This window comes from Emydura macquarii, unplaced genomic scaffold (genome assembly GCF_026122565.2).
Source record: "Emydura macquarii macquarii isolate MOO-44397 ecotype Brisbane River unplaced genomic scaffold, CSIRO-AGI_Emac_v2 contig_587, whole genome shotgun sequence".
Classification (NCBI taxonomy): domain Eukaryota; kingdom Metazoa; phylum Chordata; order Testudines; family Chelidae; genus Emydura; species Emydura macquarii.
This window is the reverse complement of record NW_027130724.1, coordinates 6,027,636-6,051,127: the sequence shown is the minus strand read 5'-3', so window position 1 is coordinate 6,051,127 and position 23,492 is coordinate 6,027,636. Positions and strand designations below refer to the sequence as shown.

The following is a 23,492-nucleotide window of genomic DNA, read 5'->3' as shown; positions in this document are numbered from 1 at the left end:
CCCACTAATAAACCCCATTCCCAGCTGCCTTTTTCCCCCCTGCCTTCTTTCCTTCCTATTACTGGAGAGGTGTTAATGGGCCAGTTCACCTTGAATGGCCTCTTAAATCATGTGTTAACTGCTTATGCTAAATAACCTGTTCCGCCTTGTATTTAGCACTGACACTGTGAGTATGTTTCCCAGACCTGGAGAAGGGGAGCGCTTTTCGTAAGCTCAAAAGCTTATCTTTCGCCAGCAGAAGTTCATCCAAATCAAAGATATTACCCCACCCACTTTGCCTGTAATATCCTGGGAGATCAATATAGTTACAACAACTCTGCCTATACAGAATCATTTAGAATCTGTTCCTGTTCATTCCTCTGACCACTTGCATTTCCTGATCGCGGAAGCAGGTAGAACTCTGTGTATGCTGAACAGTTACAGCAGGTGCTGAGGCTAGGCGTGTGGTAAAACTGAACAGAATTCAGAGCCACCAAATCCTCAAGCTGAATCCGCACCTCCTATCCTTTCTCTGCAAAATTGTTCAGGGTGTCCTAACTGGCCATGTAAATCCAGTGTCGCCACCAACCCCAGATTAAGCCCTTCTCCATGCTCTTGCTAAGGTACATATATGGCCCCCTCACTACAGTATTTGTTGGATCTTTAATGGATTTAGCCCCTGTGAAGTATGATTGTGCAGTTATCCCCATTTTACAGAGGGGGAACTGAGGCACAGAGAGACATAAGTGACTTGCCTGAGGTCACACAGGAAGTCCATGGCAGAGCAGGGACTCAAACCCAAACCTCCCAAATCCTAGGTGAGTACCGTAACTGCTGAACCATTCTTCCCCTTCCATCACTGATGGGTCTCCCAGCAACCTTCACCTGCAACCCTCACCTGGGGGGAATACAGCTGTGCCAGATTGTTCCTCCCATCCCCCCAGTTCCTTTTCCCAAGAAAAAGCTTCTGCTCTCAGGCTTTAGTGAAAAAGAACATCAACACATTAAAAAAGAAACAAGCCAGTCTCTTTGTATCTACCACTGGGTCACAGGGGAAGGTTGTTGAAGTCCATCCAGAGCTATAACCCTGTACTTAGCATTTGTGTTGTTGCTTAGGTTCCATGGTGATGGACCCTGGATAATTGCAGTAGATAGATAGTACAGCACTTTCTCCCTTCAAATCACTGTAGAAGCATTAACTCATCAAAGTAAATCACGCTCACTTCAAATGGAACTCAGGTCTCTCTGCTGCAGCTCCTCTTGCCTTCCGGGAGAGCTGGCCGTCCTCTGCAGGCATTCAAGGAGCAATTGTTTAGGAGAGCAAGCAAGGTCAGTGGGAAAAATGGGATGTTGCCCCTTTAAGCAGTTGAGTGAAGCGTATGTCAGTGGTGTAGCCTATGAGTTAAGCTGCGTGTCTGTGTGCTGAGTAAGGAATGCGGTTGCATGCCTGACCCCTTAGCTATGATCAGCAGGGCTGTTGCTCATGTGCTGAGCTCATTCAGCCTCTCTGGTGCTGGAGTTGCGCACACACACGGAAAGAGAGGAGAGAAAAGAGGCTGCAGTGCTGGAAAAGGGTGTTAGGGTATCTCTCCTCCCCATCTCCCCCCTCCCCTTTTAATTTGAATTCCTCCTGGAAGCTGGATTTAAGGGGGAGCTCAGGCTTTTTTTTTTTTTTTGCCTGCCAGCTGTTGTTTTGCTAGGGCAAGCAGTGCCTCTGTGAGACGCAACCCAGCTGCCTGGATGCCTCTGGATGTTATGATTGCGACCTCCGAGGACCAGTTCTGGACGGACATGCATGAGGGGCAGATGAAACTGAAAATCAGGGTGCGGAGGATGAAGGAGAGCAGGGACATGCGAGGTTTGTTAGCCAGCTCCTTTTCTTTGGGTGCCGGGGGTGTTGTTTGTTAAGCCTGACCCTGGCTGTAAGAGGCTGTCTTTGCAGAGCAGCTAATGTGTGGGCAATGTAAAGGAGTCAGACAGCTGGCATCTTGCAGGCATCAGGATAGAGGGATCCAGGGAGCATTTCTGCAGGGGGTGGGAGGGAATACCAGGAATTTTCAACCTTCTGCAATTTCAGGAAGCTTTTGGGGGGCATCTGGCTGGCCCTCCTGGGGACTTAGGGGATGCAAAGGAAGAAATGAATGAGATCTTTCACTGCAGAGTCTAGCAGGTGAGGAAGCAGGTGAGGTTCTGCTGTTGACTGCAAGGGGAGAGTAAAGGATGAGACTGGCATTAAGAGGTGGCTGTCAGCTGGGTTTCCCCCATGGCTTGCATGGCCTCCCTTCTAGAAACCAGGAGTGTTGCACATTTAGTGGAACTAGCTAGGTTGGGACTAAATCCTGCACATTTGGAATGGCTAAGCAGAAGTGAAAGAAAGCACTCACAGGAGGAAGGTGGAGGGCAACGTTCTTATGTACCCATACTTGCACTCTTCCGGGGCAGGAGGACACAGAAGAGATGGTGTATTCTTGTAGATAACTCCAGGCATTAAGCAGCATCATGCACTGGTTACTGGGCTGCTAGGGGCCAGTGAGGCAATTGTCATCTGTCCCTGTTTGCAAAAGGCATGGGGATGGGTGGCAAAGGAAGGAATTCCCCCACAAAAAAGTGATGACAGCGGACAGGGTGTTCAAAGAAACAATACTAAGAAAGTGACACTGTGCCTCCAACCAACCAACCAAATAGCTCCTGCTGCTGTTTCACTTCTCCCCACTGAGACAATCCCTAAATTCCCCTCTTGCAACTGCCTTTTTTTAAAAGGGATTTTGCAATGTCTTAGCTCCAGAACATGAGGGTGAAAGGAGGAAAGGGGAAAATTAAATAGAGCAGCTTAAAATATGCCAAGCCTAGAATGACCTACTTTACCAAATGGTTTAATCAAGAAACTCTTCCCCCACCACCGTCATCACTTAAAATGGAAATCTGCTAAACGAGCTTGGCATGTTTTTGTGGCATGAGCCACATAACCCAGGGATGGTGTAATTAGTAATAAGTCAGTCATGGAAATGACGCATTCTTCTTTACTTAGAGCAAGTAAAGCTGGTCCAGAGCAGACACAGTCACCAGTGGAAAATCAGGAACAGCAACTCATGGGGCTAGAGCTGTGGGTTTCTTTTTCTTTTTCTTTTTTTCTTTAAAAGAAGTACTAAAAACACAGTTGGCAAGACTAGAGAGGAACAGGCAATAAGGCTTACCTGGACTTTAGGCTTCTAGGGTGAATATGAGATCAACAACTGCTGGCATAAAATCAAGAATAAGAATTGGCCAGGACAGCAAAGCAGGTTTAAGGTTGGTGGGTGGAAGCAGTTTGGGTGGGAAGTACATGGAAGTACGTAGTGGGGAATGTACATGGATCAGTAATGGGGCTAATTCATCAGCTTCTCATACCAACAGCCTGGAAGAATGAATATGCAATGGGGTGTTGAAATCTCCTGCTGGTGCCAAACTAAGGGGAGAGGGCGGGTATAAAGAGAGAGGTCAGTTGATACAACAAAAGAAAGCTGTGAGATTCAGTGTGACTACGAGCAGAGTATAGATGTACGTTTCTCTCCACTGTAATAAGGTTGGAGGGAGTGGAAGAACGTGAATAGAGAATATATGTTCATAGACCATAAAACACAAAGCAGAAAAAGGGACCTCGAGGGAGCCAGCAAACACAACTGAGAGGCCTTCCAATCTATCCACATCTGGAATGCTCTAAGGAGTTCTGGCTGTGTCTTAATATACAGAAAAGAATACAGTATTGGAGCAGTTGTGCAGGCATTGGCCAGCAGAGGGCGAGGTGACCTGACTGATAGTGCAGAATCTTTAGTTTAATTAGGAGGGAGGGAAACCAGAATTCATTTCTTAATCACAGAGAACATGACAGAAAGTCACAGATTTCCCACACAGTTGCCCATACACCTCCATCCTGACCTGTGGCAATCCCTGCTATTGCAATGCTGCGTCCTGACCAGCAATGATACTTGGTTCCCCAGCCCTTGAGACGAAGCAGTATCTGAAGCACTTATTTCAGCAGGAAGGTTGGGCTGACGGGGGGCATTCTTATGCATTGAGAGGGTCATTGTGTAAAAATAAAAGGGCTAAACATGGCACATTGTCCAATGGAAAAATGGTGAGTATGGTGATGGGGGGGAATCTAAAATTTCCCAGCAAGAAGGAAGCTCTGACAAACATCAAGAAACTTTCCAGCGGGTGATGAGTAAGGCTGTTAGTAAATGCCCTTTCATCATCTCACACAGCAGCTGGCATGAATGAGCCACCACCAAGCAGAAGAATGAGGTAGGAGCCAGGGGAGGTGATGCTGCAGTAAGGGATTTTCCCAGAGACTGAAGAAATTATGCTGCTTTGATATTTGAAGGCAGCTGTCCTTGGTCAGCCCCTCTGCTCTGTGCTTTTCTCCCATTCTGTGCCTTTATTTGAAGGAATCTTGGCCTGCGTGTTCAGTCATGTCACTAGGAAAACAGGGTGGGTTTAGCTGAGACTGAATTAGAGACAAAGGGGTGAAATGTTTTTTAGGGACAAGATCCTGCAGCTTTCATTCAGTCTTTACTCAAACTGAATTCCCATTGACTCACTGCCCAAGTAAGTACTGCAGGGTTTGGGGCCGAGTTCAGCAAGGTACTTAAGCATATGCCTAACTTAAAGCATGTCTCATTGACTTCAGTGGGACTCCTGTGCTTTAACTTAGGCATGTGCTTAAATACCTTGCTGAATTGAGGCCTTGACCCTTAAGGAGGAAGGTGACGTCTCTGTCACTCAAAGACAAGCGCTTAATGCTTCCAGCTCTTTAAAAGCCTGGCATGCATAGCCCCGGGCCCATCAGAGGCTGTGGATTCACTGCTGACACTGCCAAGTAGCTTGGGAAGCCCAGGCACAGTTAGAAGCACTGAGGTTTTAAATGGCACTATCACAAAGGGACCACCGTGTAGAGCTGTTTCCCAAGGACGGGCAGGAGAACTGGAAGCAGATGGCTTTACGTAATCCTGGAGCGAGAGCCAGTCCTGGCAGGGCTGCGCAGGAGCAGCATGAAACTAATTGTTCGTAAGGCCGTACCTGACTTGTGTGTGCAACTGCAGGCACTGCTGCACCTTGCCGTGTGCTGCTCAGGGAGCTTCTCTGAATCCGGAGTCCACTGCCTGCATTTACTGAAGCCAGCACCCAGGGAAGGAGAAGTCTACTGTGACTCTCCCTCTCAAATGCGCAGAGATGTTGGGGGGCAGGGACCGTCTGGCCCTTGAGCAGACGCACCTTTTATCTGCCAGGCGTAGGTTCTGTGCTGCTCTGGGTCATACCAGAAGGAGGGGCTTGAGGCTGCAGTGCAGGCTGAGGGACCTGACATCACAGCCACGCTAGGAAGGCTATTGCAGCAGCCGCTGCAGTTAAATAGCAGTTATAGGAAAGATGGGGACCAGCCATAACCTGTCCCTAGAACGAACCCCCAGTGTCTACTGGCTGCTGCCAGGCTACAGGGGAGAGGGGTGTTTGTAGGAAGCATGTGCACCAAGGCGTCAGAGGCACCAGTGGGAGCTAGAGATTGCCAACCTAAACAACGAGAGTCCTGTAGCACTTTAAAGACTAACAAATTTAATTTCTGCAGGCATAAGCTTTCGTGGGCTGTAACCCACTTCAAGAGAGCGTGTCCAGGAGCAAAGCGCTTTCTCTGTGCTAGAGCATTAGTTCAGCATTTGTTACTGGGTTGTTTGTTTATCTCAAGCCAAATCCTTCCCCGTTGAAGTCAGTGGGAGTTTTCCCATTTATTCCAATGGGAGCAGGACCAAGGCCCCAGTGGCACAGATATGCATGGTGTTTCAGTGCAGACTTGGAGGGATGAACCCTTGTGGCTGGAAATACACAGGGAGCCAGGGGCTCTCAAAACAACGGGTTAACAGGTTTTCAAGCCAAGATGACCCAGTTACTTCCTCTTTACCCTCCGTAGTACCAGCTGTTGTTTCCAGCCTGCAAAGAAACCTGATTGGGAGCAACAAAGTGTCACAATTGACTGGGCCCAGCATGCTCCGATAAGTCTGAGTGGAATTTCCCCCTGGTTCTAAGGGTGGGGAATGGGGATAGCCCTGCTTAACTTGCCACACGTCCCTTTTGATCTCACTTCCGCACTTCCCCTCGCTTTTCTGCCTTGACTTCTTATCTCAAAGGCTTTTCCAAGCCATTTAATCCATGGAGGAGAATGAGAATCACACTTCCCTCTCTCCCTGCCCTCTCTTGTGAAGGCAAATGCTGGTATCTTTTGATTCTGAGTGCCTACCTTTTATCACAGTCCCCTTCCCCTTCCCCTCGCCCTCGCAGCTGCTTTCACAGCTGCTGGCTTTTCCTGTGATCTAGCAAGGGTGGCAATGGAGTGGCTCTAGGCTGCCTGGCTGGGTGTGAATAAGGACAGCAGGGGATGTCTCTTTTTCTGCTGCCCTGCAGTCTACTACTGTTCTTAATACTCTACAATACTCTTCACTTCATGGATGTATATATCCACAAAGCTGGGGTTTAGCACTCAAGAGGCAAAACAATAGGACACTGCTCCTACCTTCACCTAGAATTTGTTACAGCTTTGCAGCAGGTCATATAAAACACTAGTAAATAGGGGGCAGTCCTGCACTGGCAGGGAGATGGACTGGACAGCCCAGTAGGTCTGTACTATCCCCCACTCCTTGGAACTCCGTGGGCGTTGTTGATGTGTGGGGTGTCTAGATAAAAGTCCTCTGACTTTTATTTTTGTGACTGTTCAAATGATGGGCCAGAGCTTAAGCTGGTGTAAATCAGCTCCATTGACTTCAGTAGCTATACACCATTTTTTGCCAGCTGAGGACAGTTGCTCGACCACAGATAGAAGCACAAGTCTGCTATTGACTCCTAACTAGTCTCCTAGCGCAGGCAATGAAGGCTGCTTCTGCTTTTAAATCCAGAGATTCCAAGTTTGATAATTATTCAGCAGTGATTATGGAGAACCTCACCTATATTTATCTTCTGCCTAGGCCATGTCTCCGGGTGCATTTTCTTCCCCTGTGATGGTGGCACAGGGTGGCTAAGCACCGTTAGGAGTATGGATCTATTTTTGTCTCAGTGTTTGCTGAGATGTGCTTTGTACATTGGCTTTTAATTGTCCTGGCGCGTAGTGAGATGATTGTACAGGGCTCCTTATTCTCCCTGCAACCCTCTGACTGTTGAATGTATCACCCTCCTATAGTCTCTAGAGGGAAGCTCTCATGATTCTCTGCAAGCTACCTGCGGGTGAGGTGGTACGGGAGGATGTTAGGACCCAAAGAGAATGGCAGCTGCCCCTCTGACAAATGTATGGGCTTTTGAAGCACTCCAAGGCTCACTGCCCTCACCCTTGAACTTTCCCAGTTTTCCCAGTGCAGTTTGTTTTTAATGGAAGGTTGTCACTGATATCCTCTAAAAATCTGGAACTGGGGGAAGTGGTGGGTGGAGAGGGTTGAGAGTCTGGGATGTGGGGTGGGGCAGCAGGGAAGGGCTAGAAATGAGAAATATCTTCTTTTCTTTCAGTGTACAGTAGGCAAGAGCTCCACCCTATGCCCCTGGATGAGCACAACCCCACCACAAGCAGCAAACTGTCTAGACTAGTGTTGAGAAAAGCCTCTTCCAGGGATGCTTGGGTAGTTTTGCAAAGGGAGAGAGGCAGCAGGGCCTAGTAATGAAAGCACAGAACTGGGAATTAGGAAACCAGGGTTCTGTTCCCAGACTTGCTATGGGACCTTCAGCAATTCTCTTAGGTGCTCTGTGCCTCTGTTTCCCCAGCTCTTAAATGGGGATATTAACAACAGTTCTTATGTCCCGAGGCTGCTATGAGTCTACGTTCCTTTCTGTCTGTAAAGTGCTTTGAGATCCTCAGCTAGATGGCACCAAGGGTTCTCCTTACTTCATGGAGACCGACTGATACATGAAGCTTGGGAATAAGTGGGGAGCACCATAGTCTCACCAGCCTCCTGATCCTGTGGTGCACAGAGCTCATGTAATTTTCTCTCCTCAACTTCAGTGGGAGTAGCAGGTGTCAGCACTTCTCCTAGCATCGGGCCCCATATCCACACACATCCCTCTGTTCACTCAGGCTCAATCCTCGCATGATGTAGGTAACTCTAGAAGCCAGGAAAACATTGGATTTAGTAGGGAATGTTTTCTAAAGCCCTCAGGAATGCTGGAGCCCGGGCCAAGGATAAGGTTCTGTGCAATGCAAAGGACTGGCTCCTTATCCAAAAGCCTCAGCCAGTGCTCCTGCTTGAGGGAGCATCTAGAAGAAACCTGAGATCTCTTTCCACCCACTGCACACCAAATCAAGATCCCCCCTCAGCCCCGCTCTTAATTCCATGCGTTCCCAGAGAATCCCACTGCCAGCCCCAGGGAGGTGTTAGCATTACAAATAAAAGACTAGAACTGACCCCCTCATTCTGAATTAAGGCTAAAACATGGAGGATTATGTAGGTGAGGGACAGCCCAAGTATTGCTTAGAATGTTGCCAGGGAGGGTTGGGGGTGATTTTAAGAAGCTGGTTTGCTTTCTAAAAATTAAAGACTTGCTGTAGCTGCATGTTCTGGGGCTGGGTTTTGTATCCCTGAAAGTTTGGAGGTGGTGAGGCCTGGTGTCCTAGCTCAAGGCGGTCTCTGCAGTTCCCTTTGAAACCCTGGTGTTGCCCAATAGCTGTGAACAACGATGTTTGGGAGGGAAAATAAGGACAGCCTTGCAGCTCCATCAGAATGTAGTGGGATGGGGTTTATGAAGGGACAGAGCAGAAAATGGTAAAGGCTTTGCTGAGAGAGGACCCAGTCAAGCAAAGCGCTTAAGCGTGATGTTAAAGTGAAGCACAAGAGCAGGCTAATTGACTTCAATGGGACGACTCGCATGCGTAAAGTTAAGCACGTGCAAAGGTGCTTTGCTCTGGGCTATGTCAGGGAGCATGTCTCCTCCCTTGGAGTGGTTGGGATATATAAAATTGAGGCAAGCTTGTCTCTGTCCCTTTCAGTGAATCTCCCCTTGCGTACTTCACAGCCCCCAGTGCCACTCACCTGTGCTTTCTCCAGCAGAGCCAGCAAAGGATCTGCAGGCAGGCAAGTACTGGCGTGGGCAAGAGGAGGAGCATTGCTAGGAGAGTGGTAGCAAGTGCCAGCCTGCTCTAGCTACGATGTCACCTCTAATGCTCCTCGTTCCTAAAGAGAGTTTTGAGCTGTTTGCTTGGGCTGTTAATGAACGTGAGCAAAGTAGAGGGACAAGGCAGGGAGGCAGGCATTGATTCCAAGCCCGTATTCCAGGGGGAATGGCGCACAGTTAAAAAACACCTGTTTTTGTGATATTAACAGTTCCTAAGTCTTTTGAGTGGATCCAGGACAATGGGCCCAATCCTGGCCCTGGTGCAGCCACACATTCATTGTAAGACTAGACCTCCCCACACATACACCTGCCAAATGAAATACAGGAGTTCAGTTGTTTTCCTTCCCTTGGGCTCCGATGCACTGACAGAAGGAAAGGTCTCTCTTGGAGGGAGCAACAGGTAGCCCTTCTGCCTGGTTGCCCATAGGGCTGCATGTGTCCACTGAACCTCTTCTGCGGCCTCCAGATGTGGGCTATTTGCACCAAAAGCCTCGTGCACACCCCACTCTGCCTGGTGATTTATGCTCCCAGGGGAGATTGATGTGGCTGGGGAGGGAGCGGGGGTAACCAGAGCTCATGTGCACCTGTGCTGAGTGTCTTTCTTTCACTCTGATTTAATATCCCAGTTGAGGGAGTGATGTCATGTTGGAAAGAATTGAGATGAGGAAGTGTTGGGAGGTGCTTTAACTCTTCATGTCCCAAATCGCCAAAGTCTTGGTGGCTGTTCTTGTGATAACTGCCAGCAACACAGGGAAGCTTAAGTGGCCAAAGGAGACATATTGTGGGTTGGAGATCAATTTCTCTTCCAATATGGTGGCTTCCTTGGACAAGTACAGCTGGGCTGCCTGCCGTGTGGATGTGGCCAGAAAAGGCATTGTTCTTCAATGGATGCAAAGTGAGGAGATAGGCCAGGGTTCAAGGAAAGGGATTCTTATTTTAACTGAACCCGTCCCTATAGAAACTGTGGCTGGGAGCTGCAATGCGACCTAATGGCATTAGACATCCAGATCTCTATGAACACCAGTGGGAGTTGGGCACTTTGTTCAGCGTCTGTGAAATTCCCAGTCTATATACTCTTCAGTCCCAACTATCAAAAGCACAGAGTAGGGACTTGCCCCACCTTTATATTGATACTGGCTCTCTGCTTAGTAGCCTAGACCAAATGTAGTTCTCACTAAGGGTTGCCAGGCCTAAATCTATGTGGAGAAAAGATTTGGTGGGTGTTAGGAAACTCCCTCAAGAATGTGGGTCTCTTCTCTGTATAACAAAGTTAAAGCAATGCAAGGAGAGACCATGTTGTGTGCTCCTCCTTTCACGCTGATTTAATATCCCAGTTGAGGGAGTGATGTCATATTGGAAAGAACAGGGATGAGGAAGTGTTTGGAGGTGCTTTAAATCCTGCATTCAGTTATGCTATGACCTACCTGAGGTGTGGAGGCAGGAGACCTGAGTTCCCTTTCCTGGCTCTGCCACTGGTCTTGAGCAAGTCTCTGTGAGCCTCAGTGTCCCCATCTGCAAAATGATTTGTACAGGTTCATATGGCACTCAGAGATCCCTGGCTGGAAAGTGCAACAAGATCCACATCCGTGTTTCACCATTCCTGCTGTGTGAGCATGGCAGTAATGTTCACACTCTGAACAGCTGGTCTGTATTTGGACTGGAGTTCTCAGAATTCTAGCCACAGCATTCTAGCTTCAGTTGTCATCTCCTACCTGCTTCTGCCACCCCCTAGCTGTTCCTCTGAGTCTGCTGTTTGGGGCTGTCTGAGTGAAACAGGGCTGCAGCCCAGGCTGGCGCAGTGAATCAGACACTACTTGCTATCACATTCAGCAACAGCTGACCATGAGAAATTGCTCAGTAATCTGTTCAAAAGAAATCAGATTCCACCCTCTCGGTCCAAATACTTTCTGCATCCCAGCCGCCCACCCCCCTCCTCCTCTGTGTGTGGACTCATTTTTCTAATTAGTGCCATACCCAAGGCCGCATAATCAGGCTGTCATTCATTTAAGAAAGACGAGTTCTGTGTGTGTGTGAGTGGTAACGCCACTTAAAACACTGTGTGACTCTGACGCTGATCCAGCTTAAGTACAAAGACCTGCAGCTATTTGTGCTTGATCCTGTCAAAAACCACAAAATATGCAGGGTCAGACTAGTTGGATTGAAGACCTCCAAAGAACACCTAAGTACTGCAGAGAGCGGTGGCAGGGTTCCCTAGCTGACCCTCTTCCCTCAAGCCACTGCCCAGTACAGTGCTAGCAACCACTGTGCTGCTGGGGTTGCTGTTGTTTGGATCAGATCTAAAATCCTGGTGCTCACCACTTGTAGTCACTAAAAATCCCCTGGAACTATTTATAAGAGGAAGAGGATTAGCCCCGGTGTTCTGGCCAAATTCTAACATTGGTTATTTAATTCTGCCTCCCCCAAATTCCCTCTTCATTTTCAATATATTTTATTTATCTGTAAGTTTTAACACAGATGATCACCGCTAAGCTACTTGTTTGCCTACAATCAGTTAAATGCCAGCAGACTTACAGAGTTGCCCAGCTTGCTAACAAAAATGGGGAATGATCAGTGTACGAGGTAGATATGTGAAGAAGAAACTTATCCCACTGTGACCACGTGGGGAGCAGGGGGACTGTACTCACTCAAGTTGGAAATAGTAGGTCAACACGTATAATACATCACAACATACAGATCTCCTGTGGGGCTGGCTTGATTATAATTGACTGTTGGCATCTTTTGATCTTCAAAATGTAGCCTCCAGGGTTATGTTAGCACCAAGAAGCCTTAACCACGACCAGGGCTGCATTGTGCCAGGCGCTGTTCAGACACACAGTGAGAGACAATCTTTGTCCTGGAGAGTTTACACAGTCTATATTTCCTCCTTCTGTCTGCAGGGGGCTTTGCCACCTTCTCATCTTGCTTCCCAGGACTCTGCGAAGGGAAACCAGCTGCCATCTTGCCAATGAGCATCTCCCAACCGTGCTTGCCAGTGGCCAATGTCGGCCCCACCCGCATCCTGCCTCATCTCTACCTGGGCTCCCAGAAAGATGTCTTAAACAAGGTATGGCCTCGCTGGTGGGGAGACATGATTGCCCCGTGCTGGCATTGCCCCTTATCAATTGGAATAGGCCTATCTGGTCAGGGTGGCATGTGGGGGAAGCTAGTTGTAAGTTTCCCATTTGAGGACAATGCACGTGTAACTTGCAATGGATTGTCCTGTTGAATTTGGCCTGAATAAGGAGCTAAGGACATGGTCCATACATACAGAGACCTGGAGGGCTGTGGAGAGCATCTGCAGGAGGAACCTTGCAGAGTTCTTGGCTGGAAGGGGTGTTGTCCTGCTGAGATTTGATTCCATCCTGAAGGGATGTGTGAGAAAGGACAGGCCTTCCCTCTGCAATCTGAAGGGGACTGCCTGAATGCCCTGCCCAATGGTGGCAAAGAGTGAGGGAATATGGCCAAGAAAATGCATGTATAAAAGACGAAGCTCTCTGGGCTTTTTAAGTGGCATCCAATCCAGGAAGGGGCAGAGGAGCTGAAAGGGCATGTGGAAGAGAGGGGGCATAATGGAGATGGGAAGGGGGTAAGATGGGGAAGAGCTGCTAGAATGCCTCACCACAAGGGAGGCCCTGTGAGATTCACACCGAGGCAGCTAGCTTCTCCACACTAATCCCCCCTGCCAGCTGGGCTGCTGACGCTGTAGCTGCTGCATGCCCAGCTTGATGGCCAGAGGGAGAGGGGTTAAGCTGGGATGTTTAACCATGGGGCTGAGTGGTGGGGGGAGGGAGCAGCCACCGTCCAAGGCAAAAGAGCTCTTTATAGAGGCCTGGAAATAGACAAAGATTTGCTTTGGAAAGGGAAAAGAGGGGCAGTGTCCTTTTAAAGGTGCTGGAATGCTTGGGCAGTGATGTCACCTTGTGGAAGGAATTTCATTAAAAAAAAAAAATAAGCAAGAGAAGAAAGAAACAGAAATTGTAGTTAAAATTCCACTGGGCGCCTACCACAGGCAGGAGGGAGCCAGTCAGACTGGCTCTTGCCTGGAGAAAGCAAAAGGGGAGAGGGCCAGGGGAGAAGCATCCGATGGGGGCATGAGGGTGGACCAGAAAGAGGAGAGAGAAATTGTATACAGGGAGTAGAAGGAAATGAAAAGAGAAAAATGCCAAGAATGTGAGCTTGGGGGCTGGGCCAGCTCCTAGGAGTTGAGGTTAGGCTTGTAGGGAGCCTGCTGAGGAAGAGACTCTTATGTAAGCTTAGTTAGGACAGGAACCACGGGGTGGATTAAATGGAATTCAGGGAGGAAATCTCGGCCAGTTCCCCTGAGAGCCTTGCATCAGGCTGTCGGACCAACTAATCTTCAGCCCTACCCCTGCATCTCAGCAAAGCCTTTTGCTCACCCCTTCATTCTGAGAGGTGTTTGCTTCCGCCACTGCACTGCGGTGATCATTACTGAGGACAAGGGACAGTTACTCCCTCCTCACAGCCAGTACTAGAGCATTAGGGGGCAGGGCTGGCAGAGAAAATCTGTGATGGAATAGTTGGATCCCTTGTGAGCACGCAAAAGCCATATGGCAGCTCCACACACCTCTCTGCTGCCATGCCACAGGGCTCAGCCTGGGTAGGAGCGGTGTCTTTTATCTCTCCTTTCCCTGATCACCGCCTCTTTTATGGTGTCTTATTTTTTTCTCTGTTCCTTTCTTCCATTCAGTTCTGGGTTCCTCCCCCTCTCCCTGAAATAGCACATAACAGGCGTTCATAGGACTACAGCTATTGGATCTTTGGTAGGATGATCTCCCTTGTTTTGGACATAATCTAGCTTGGATTTCAGCTCTCCGGGGAAAATGGGTCATATTCACCACTACACTCTGGTTGCTTTATGCTGCTCTGGCAGTGCATATTGGTGAATCTAGCCTTGCCTCTAGGAAGGATGGGAGGTCACATACATGTGCCCAATAAGCAGGACATGGCAAGAAATGATCCATGAACATTCACTTGAAATTTTGAACTAGCTCGCTTTGACTACATAAGTCCCCTTTTGCATTCACTTCCCATAAACATGCAAGCGAGTCAGGTTACTAGCAGGAATGTTGACAGAAATGGTGACAAGTAAGTCACCAGAAATGGTGACTGTGGCAGAACATTCATGGAAACCTACTTTTAAATTGGTTAGTCCAAAGGGTTCACTCCAGAGCCAGGATTACATTCATCCAGTAGGGAAATCACATGACCTACATGTGTCCCAAACAAAACAGCTCATATTCTGAACTGCCAGTCTCCTGTGTCGGAAATGATACCAGCAGCAAACAGTTTACAAGTCTCTTATAGGCTAAAACTGGCTCCTCTAAACCATGTAATGGAGAGTTTCAATCAATGAACAAATCTGTGGGAAATCATGATTTGTTCCCAGGTGATTTGGGAACAAAAAAACCCAGCTACATTCAATGAACACTAGCTCTGCTAATAAAGTGTTCTCTTTCTCTGAACCTGGCCCCTCTAAGCTTTCATCTACAGTAGATGTGACCCTTAGACTATTTTGCTTTTCCTTCTTAAAATTTCCCACCATTGCTCTAGCAGTGGGGTTCTCAGTCTTTCCCCGATCAGGACCACCTAGCACTCCCTGTCATCTAACCAGGATCCACTTCTCTTTAGAAATATGGTATGGGCAAGGTGGTCAGCACCCCCAACACCTGATCAGGACCCCGAAGGTGAGAACCTCATACTCTAGCATGGTGTGGGAGCAATGATGGAAGAACTAGTGCAGAGAGGCTGCAGGCAGCTTAACCATGCTCAGAGCAGATCCATGTGACACTGTGGTTTACACCTCATTGGTTCATCTGTACTGGAGCTCCCCATATTGCTATCTTGACCCGCACTAGAGCAGCTGTGGGGAACTGTAAGGAGAAACGCTGAGGCCTATGAGAAGGTAGATGGGAAAGTCCTGCTTTGTACTGACTGAGCCCACGTCACTTGTATCTTCTCTCTTGCCAGGACCTGATGACTCAGAATGGGATAAGCTACGTCCTCAACGCCAGCAACTCCTGTCCCAAGCCAGATTTCATCTGTGACAGTCACTTCATGCGCATTCCTGTCAATGACAACTACTGTGAGAAGCTGCTTCCCTGGCTGGATAAGTCCATAGAGTTCATCGGTGAGGCAGTTTCCCAGCCATCTGGGCCTTTATTTACTTCTTCCATCTCCAGTCTTGATTTTGGGACATTGGGAGCTGGACTCTTCACTCCCTCCTTACCCCAGCCATCAAAATGCAGGCTCTTCTTCCCCCAGCTCCTCTTTTATTCCCGAGAGCCCTTGTCCCTTCACCCACGGTGGCACACAGAACATGCACGTTCAGCCACTAAGAAGCGTCTTTCCTCCTCCTAGAAAATCGGGCACCTTGACCAGCACTAAAGCCATTTTTAGGGGGTGACCTTTGGCCTTTGCCAGAGCCAGCTAGTTGTGCAAATGATCATACGTTGCACTCCTGTAAGACAGCCGTTTATCTGAGGATCTCTGAGAAACAAATGCCAATGTCCTTATGTCCATATTATACATGGGGAAACAAGGGCACAGAGAGGCAAAGAGACTAGCCCAGGGTCACATAATGAGTCGCTGGCATAGCCAGGAGGAGAACCCAGGAGTCCTGACTCCCAGTCCTCTGTTCTGACATAACTTCCCACAAAGATGTTTCACAGGGACAGAGGATGAAATGATTCTGTCCAACCTGTAGGAGCACCCCCCCTGAAAGCTGTTCTTTCTGTACCATGCTGCAGACAAGGCCAAGCTATCCAGCTGCCAAGTGATAGTGCACTGCTTGGCAGGGATCTCCCGCTCAGCCACCATTGCCATTGCCTACATCATGAAGACCATGGGCATGTCTTCAGACGACGCCTACAGGTAGGTGCCTACCAGAGGAGGGGGAATGAGGAAGTTTGTGAATGTACGCCTGCTCTAGTAAAGGAAAGTAGGCTGGCCTAGGTGGAAAAAAGCTGTAGGAAAGGGTTTCAAAGCATTGTTTTGGATGAATCTCCTTGAGTGCTAGTGGCACTGCTGGGTTGGCACTGGGCCCCAGGTGGGATATATGCTCTGTGCCAGTGTACGCTCCTCATTGTTGTCCCAATCAAAGGAAATGAAGGGCTCAGCTTCAAGAAGCAAAACCCTTGATTAGGCTGAAATCTGGTGTAGGCTGGCCTAGCAATTGGTCAGTTCTGCCATATGTTCATGGGAGGCAGAGGGCTGTCCTTCAGGAGCAGCGTCCAAAATATCACAGCTGACTACACGCTATGGGGGTTGCCCAGGGGAAAGTCGAGTGAGGTGGTAAATCTCCTGGAGCCTAAGCTGTCCTGGCTATTTCTGCAGACTGCCCTGAGGCACTATGATCTTCCATAAGCTGTTTCTTTCTGGGCTTCTGGCAGAATGCTCTGTTTACTAGCTTCTCTTGCTGAGGAGGCCAGCAGAGCTAAGGTAGCCTAGCTGGTAGGCCAAAAACCAAGTGACGATCCCAGCTGTTTGCCTACCCTTGCAGGTTTGTCAAAGACCGGCGCCCATCCATATCGCCCAATTTCAACTTCCTGGGCCAGCTCCTGGAGTACGAGAGGAGCCTGAAGCTCCTCAAGGCCTTGAAGGCCCAAGGTGATAGAAGTGAGGGGGATGCCCAACCAGACCCGGCTGAGGTGCCTGAGAGCAACAGGCACCCGACGCTTTCTACCTCAGAAAAGGCCGAGGATATATCGAAAAGCACAAGCTCGGTACCCTCCCACAGTGAACCCGAGAGGCCAGCGGGAGCTCCCAAAATTGTCTCACCCACAGCGCTGCAGCAAGGACTCAATGGCCTGCACCTGTCCTCAGAGCGCATCCAAGACACCAACCGACTTAAGCGCTCCTTCTGCCTGGACATCAAATCAGCCTACTCCCCTGGCCTGAGACAGGACGTCCCAGGCCCTGCTGACACCGGGGAAGCCCCCAAGCTTTGCAAGCTGGACAGCCCTTCTGGACCGAACGGCTTGTGCCAGTTCTCGCCCATGCCGGACAGTCCCGACTGGCCCAGTGGGCCGGATTTCCTGCTTGAGGCCAAGGTGAGGCAGAGGCGGAAACACAGGCACCAGGCGGGCTCCCCTGCTCACGGGATGAGCCTCAATTTCAGCGGGGTGTGTGCCGTGCACAAAAGCACCAGCGTGGAGGACAATCTCAAGCAGACCCTGCGGCTGAGCCTCCCTGGCGCAGGACAGCAGCCCATCCAGCCATCTGTAACACCAAACTCTGCTGGCGGTGGGGGGGTAGGCGCCTGGGGCGTGCATTTGGAATCACCCAATACCCCGTCATCAGAGAACCCCTGGTACTTTGGCACAGACTCAGCGGTGGGCAGCGGTGGAGGGAACGGGGCCTTGTTTGCCAGCGCCACCTCGTATTCCTCCTTCAGCTGCAGCACCATCCAGAGCAGCTGCGAGATCAGATTGAGGGACAAGCAGAGGGTGGAGCAGAGGGACGGGCGGCATAGCTGGCACGAGGATGCCACCGCAGAGAAGCAGTTCAAGAGGAGGAGCTGCCAGATGGAATTCGAGGAGACCATGTCAGAGAGCAGGTCCCGGGAAGACCTGGGCAAAATAGGCAAACAGTCTAGCTTTTCGGGCAGCATGGAAATCATTGAGGTGTCCTGACATTCATCCTGGGGCATTGGAGAATGAGGGGTGGATGTTTAACTGGGGAGAGGCAAGATGGGGGTGGGGAAACAGTATTTATAACCGTGTGTGTATTCCCAGGTGCACACACGCCAAACAAAACTAAAGATGAATGAATCCAAAGTCAGGAAACATGATGGCGCATGCTTAGTGCCCCTCCTCCTCTGTGTGTCTTTCTCTCCTCCCCCCACCAAACCAGCCCCCACCCTGGCTGCATTCCCTTTTGGGAGGGAGGAGCCTATTAACCCTTTCAACCCTGGATTCTTTGCTCCCATGGGCAGAAAGTGACTCATGGAGATGATGGGAGAGCTGATTTTTGACCGAAGTGGGAGAGACACACTTGTCACATCTGAGCACCCCAGCAATCACATTCTCAGCTTAAAATTCTGAGGGGGAGGGTGATTAATATTTTACCTGCAGATTTGCATTCAAAAGGTGGGGGTGTCTTCATTTAGAAGAAACAACAAGAGTCCTGTAGCACTTTAAAGACTAACAAATTTAATTTCTGCAGACATAAGCTTTCGTGTGCTGCAACCCACTTCATCAGATGCAAGAAATAGAAATCAGATGGGGGTATATATGAATAGGCCTCATCTACTCTAACTGAATGGACTTTGCTAACACCTACCCTCCCCATTGTTGTTCCTTACCCGTGGATGTGTGTGTGTGTGTGTGTGTGTGTGTGTGTGTATATATATATATATATATATATATATATATATACACACACACACACCCCCTTCTGATTTTTATTTCTTGCATCTGACGAAGTGGGTTGCAGCCCACGAAAGCTTATGCCTGCAGAAATTACATTTGTTAGTCTTTAAAGTGCTACAGGACTCATTGTTTTTGCTGTATACAGACTAACACGGCTACCCCCCTGGTATTTTTCATTTAGAAGAGAGCATTATCCTGACCACTGGGAGATGGCAACAGCTCTGCTCAGCCTGGCTCTCCTTCCTTGGTATCAGGGTGGGGGATGGAATATAGGTGGCTCTCTCCCAAGGGTGGGGCAAATACATTTGCATTAGCCCCTTCCCCTAAGCCTTTTTCTCATCCCCATGCACTAAGCATGCTCTCCCTGCGTTTCTCTGGCTAAGTATCTTAATAATGCTGCACTAGAGCAGCCCTATACATATATAAATATATATTATATATAATATAAAAAACCACACAAAGAAAAAGGTAAATGATTTTACTGCAATTTTTATTGAGACGTAAATAATATTTCAATGGTTTTGTTTTTAATTTATTGAAGCTGTTCATTCTGGCAATGATTTGCAGACATTGTGGGGCGGTACTTTCAGCTCTATTTTTACTGTCTATGGTATTTAAATCTGAAACACGAGTTTCTAAGCAATATCCGCGGCCTGTGACTCCTTCTGTAGCGCACGTCGGCAACACGGACTCCCCATTCCCTGCGCACAAAGCAAAAACGGGGCAGGAAAATCTTTCGTGCACTTTTTAAGAATGAAAACAAAACAAAAAAATCTTCTTTCAACACAAACTGAGCAGGAAATTCTCTTCTAAAAGCTTCCGCTTTACCTTTTGGTTCCTATTTGATTCTCTTTTGTCTCCATCAAAGCCATAGAACCTTTCCCTCTCCCAGCTGTGGGACAGAAGGGCTGGTCATGGTCTATGGAAAGCCAGGATGAAGGGACTGGGATGCCTGGGATGTGGGGAAGGAGGGAGGAGAGGACAGCTTTCAATAAAGGGGCAACAACGCATACTGTGTTGTATGGGAGAATTTGGGGGTTACTGGGTCCTTGCTAGAAAAAATTGCTCCCTCAGTAATGCTTGAAGAGTTTGTGTGTGAGGGGCACTCCCACCCGAAACTGCCCTGCCCACTAGCTCAGGGTGCTTCTGGGGAGGAGATGGGGGCACTTCTCACCCTTGTACATGGCGGAGATTGTGATGAAAAGCCCTCAAGGCCCTGCTTTCACCCTTCCAGTGTTACTCCACGTGGCTGTCCAGAGGGGCCGCAGCCGGGAGGAAAATACAGGCCTCATCCTTGAAACAAATGGAATTATTTATTGTAGTAGCAGAGTGAACCCCCGGGCGTCCTGAGAACAGCCACAGGTTTCCCACTGCGAGACAGCCAGTTACCTCTGGGTGCTTAGCATGAAGTATTGCTCAGCACTCCAGTACCAGTTCTCTATGTGTGTGTGTGTGAGAGAGAGAGAACAATAATAGGGGCGTATCCAGCATGGTGTCCCAGTGGGTGTGATGTGACATCGGGCAGGGGGAGAACAGTCCAAAGACACAGGTGAAGCCAGTGACAGACCAAATTGAATGGGCACCTCAGGAAGAAAACGAGTGAAAGGAAATGCTGGGAAATGCATTGAAAGACTAACAACCAAACTCCAATATTTGGGATTTTAGTGTGAGGACACGCTCCTCCCTCCTTGCCCTACCCCTTCCTCCTGTCTCCAACCTCACTCTCTGCAGCAGCATCCTCCCATACTCAGGTGTGTTGCTAAGAAGATTTTCACCGTTTTTCTTTTCCTGAGTGTTTTGTTTGCTTTGTGCTTCTGAGAGTTTCTGTTAATTGACCTTTTTAGAGTGACTGAAGTGAATGATGGTTTGTTCTTACCCAGCAGAAGGCAGGATGCCAGCTTCCAAGGGAATCCCTGCCAAAAACCCATCTCCCTCTGGGAGTTTGGGTGGGTGAAGAGCAAGGATTTCCTAGGGAAGGCCTCCTGCATGGGATTCTTCCATTGATTTATATTTTTAGAGGTGGTGAAGGGTCCATGCGGAAGCTTTAAGCTAACACAGAAAGAGGAAGGGTGTTGAGGAAGGGCCAGGTCCTGCTGTTACTGAAGCCAAGGGTGCAAGAGGGAGCCCTCAAGCAGGCCAATGAGCAAACAGTGCAGAAAGCTTCCATAACTTAGCAAGCGCAGTCAAGAGAAGAATGACAAGGGACACAGGGGCACGAGTGGCTTTTGTTCTGTTCTGATTCTCAGACATGTTTGGCTGCTTCTCCCCTTTAGGAAAGTCCTTGTTTTGAAAGGGGAGCAAAGCCCTCTTCCCAAAAACCTGTTTTTCCCCCATGCAGCAGGATGCTTAGACCTTGCTGCTGCGCTGCTGCTTCTTGTTGTGGGCACAGATCTGTCTCTGCAGCAAAGCACATTTTGCTCTCTGTAGCTGACTTTGTTTTCCTCCTTTTAGTATCGTGCTGGTTTCCAAGCCAATACCTCAGGGGTTTTTGTTCATATGTGTGGTGTTGTGTGTGATGTTAGATCCTCCCAGCTCTTTTTTTTTTCCCCCACCTTCCCTTCTTTTTCTTTTGTGTTTGTTTTTCTTGTTGTTTGTGTTTATTTTAAAATCAAACTACACAAGACAAAAAAAAATGATCTCAGGTTTAAAATTTAACCACAAACCGAAGCCGCGAGGAGCTGCAATAATAATTATAATATTCTGGTGGCATCAGATTGCCATTTTCCTTAGGACCATTGTCTGTCTCTGCTGATGTGCGCATGTCCTAGGCGTATGGGAGAAGGGAGTCTCCAAGGAGGCTTATGATTGGCATTAGGCTTCTTGATTTTTTTAAAGGTGTTATTTAAGTCAGAAGCATGGAAATCTCAAATAATCCCTTCTGGAACCCCAAAATGTGTTGGAGTTGGTGGTGGGGTAGGGGAAAGTTGGATGATGAAATGCATTTGATTTTCTCTGTTGGAGTGTTAATAAAATAGAAGTTTTGATGATGGTTGGACCCCTCTGCTGACCCCATCCCTCTTTTCCCTACAGCTGTTTTGAAAGGGGGAGAGATACTCATTTCAGCCCCCTCTTATAAAACACAGCATCCATATTTCCAATGAACACCTCAAACCAACTCAGTGTTGCCGACTACTATGTTTTAAGGGGTAGAAGGAACCCTTCCCCTTTCTTTCTTGCATCCCCATCCAGTGCAGAGCTCCGGTGTAGGGAGACAATGGTGGAGGAATCAAAGGGAACTGGTGTCTTGCATAGTATCCCAGCCGGATCAGGAGGTCTACAACAAAGAAAAGCTTTCAGAGGGCTTCTTGAGCTTTTCCCATTCAGTTTTTAACCATCGAGACCCCTGTAGCTATTGGCTGCAGTGTGGCCTGTCTCATGTTTTAGCTCTTCTGTGGCTGCCCCACCTTCTTTTCTTTCTCACTGTCTGTGCTGCATTTTCAATTAAATTTGAAAATTTCCAACCAGCTCCATAGCTGGTCATGAAAAAGAGAACACATTTTTGTCTACATTTTTCCCCTTTTTAAATTTCAACGAATATTTTGTCATTCAGAGATTCTCAGCCAAGACAGGTCAATTGGCTGATCAGCCCTCGAGAGCAAAATGCTATACTGTGAAAGATGCCAGTGGGACAGTGTTTTCATGTTCACATCTTACTTATGTTCCATAAACCTCGTATAGGGTCATGCATCACAAATGGAAAATCCCCATTTGTAGCCTTGTTGCCACCCACCTGACCCGAAAGCAGGGCTGCCATGTACAGAAACGTCCCCATAGAGAACGTATTTCTTCAACAGAATCTATCAGCATTTCTAAAGGATAAGGGCCTTTTTACAAAGTGAAGAGCCATCCTGATACTTAGTGGTAGTAAATTACTCACTCTTATTCTTCAAGACACACGGGCATCTCTTTATGTAGGGTCTTCCCTTGATCTTTCCAGAGTTGGTGCACCAGAACTGGAGTTAGTATAGAGACATCATCTGTGAAATTTATGATAGTTTCCCATTGCAGCCTCCATGACATGTGACCCAGCTGTATTGCAGTGCAGAGGGAGGAGCTAATGAGGCTACCTACAGGCAACCCCCTACTCCTATTTGCATATTATTGGGTGAAGCTTGGGAGACGTATGAGCTGCAGCAGTTGCAACAGCATCCCAAGAACACAAGACAGAGGCTAGCAGAGATCCTGGGAGGGGATCATAACGGGCATTTCCATTCCTCCACAGCTGGCATTCTGTAGCTGCCAGCACCAGCTCAGCCAGGAGTTGCTGTCTCCGATCTCTTGACCCTACAGTGTTAGAGAGAATTAAGAGTTCCCTTTGCCTATTGCAGTGCGACTTGCACCGTTGCTAGCACTGATGCAGCCCCACCTATGGTAGCTATAGTGGAGTTCTATAGTAGACAAGACAGTGGAATTTTTACCGCTGTGACCTCTAGACTTGGGTGGGCTTGGATGACACAGTGGTACACAGGATCCTCATCTACATTATCACCCCCACCACTGCTACCACTGTTGGAGCTGCAATGGTGGGAAATTTGGGGGGGGGTAAAAACCTAGTGTAGAGACAGACTAAATGACACATGAGATGTGCTGAAACTCAACCCCTTAGTCCTCCTGCATGAGGTCACGGCAGAGTGTGCTGCAGGACACATCTGGGCCATCCCCATCCTGATACTGCAATCTCAACCCTTATCAATACAATCAAGTAGACCAGGTCAGTGAAGAGCAACAACATGAGCAACTGCCTGCTCAGGAATAACAGCGGGACTCTGAACAGCTGCCACCTTGTGTGTTTTAGAGAAACTGTTCTTGTAGTGCCTGCAAAAATGGAAGTCTTTTTTTTTTTTTTTTTTTTTTTTTTGGTCTCGTCTTCCCAAAGAACCCTAGACTGTCGGCAATGACCTTCAGCAGCTGTGTGTCTGCACACACTGAGGTGACACCTACTCTGCTGTCCATTCTGCAGCCAATCCAAAGAAAAGCCATTTAACATTCACAGGTTTTAAGAGCCAACGG

At 48.4% G+C, this 23,492-nt stretch overlaps 2 protein-coding genes across 2 annotated transcripts in view; both read left to right on the top strand.

The window, feature by feature from the left end:
* Positions 1 to 4,634, top strand: part of LOC137148073 (dual specificity protein phosphatase 8-like) — a 64,761-nt gene extending 60,127 nt beyond the window's left edge. Inside the window, exon 4 of the mRNA XM_067540577.1 lies at positions 1,665 to 4,634. Within this exon, the coding sequence (XP_067396678.1) occupies positions 1,665 to 1,699 (35 nt within the window). The 3' untranslated portion in view covers positions 1,700 to 4,634. The remainder of the gene's footprint in view (positions 1 to 1,664) is intronic.
* On the top strand, positions 1,720 to 18,427 carry DUSP8 (dual specificity phosphatase 8). The gene is made up of 5 exons (XM_067540574.1): positions 1,720 to 1,837; positions 11,991 to 12,157; positions 15,082 to 15,241; positions 15,861 to 15,984; positions 16,613 to 18,427. The coding sequence occupies exons 1-5, from the start codon at positions 1,720 to 1,722 to the stop codon at positions 17,742 to 17,744; spliced, it is 1,701 nt and encodes a 566-aa protein (XP_067396675.1). The 3' UTR covers positions 17,745 to 18,427.
* The last annotated feature ends 5,065 nt before the right edge of the window (positions 18,428 to 23,492 follow it).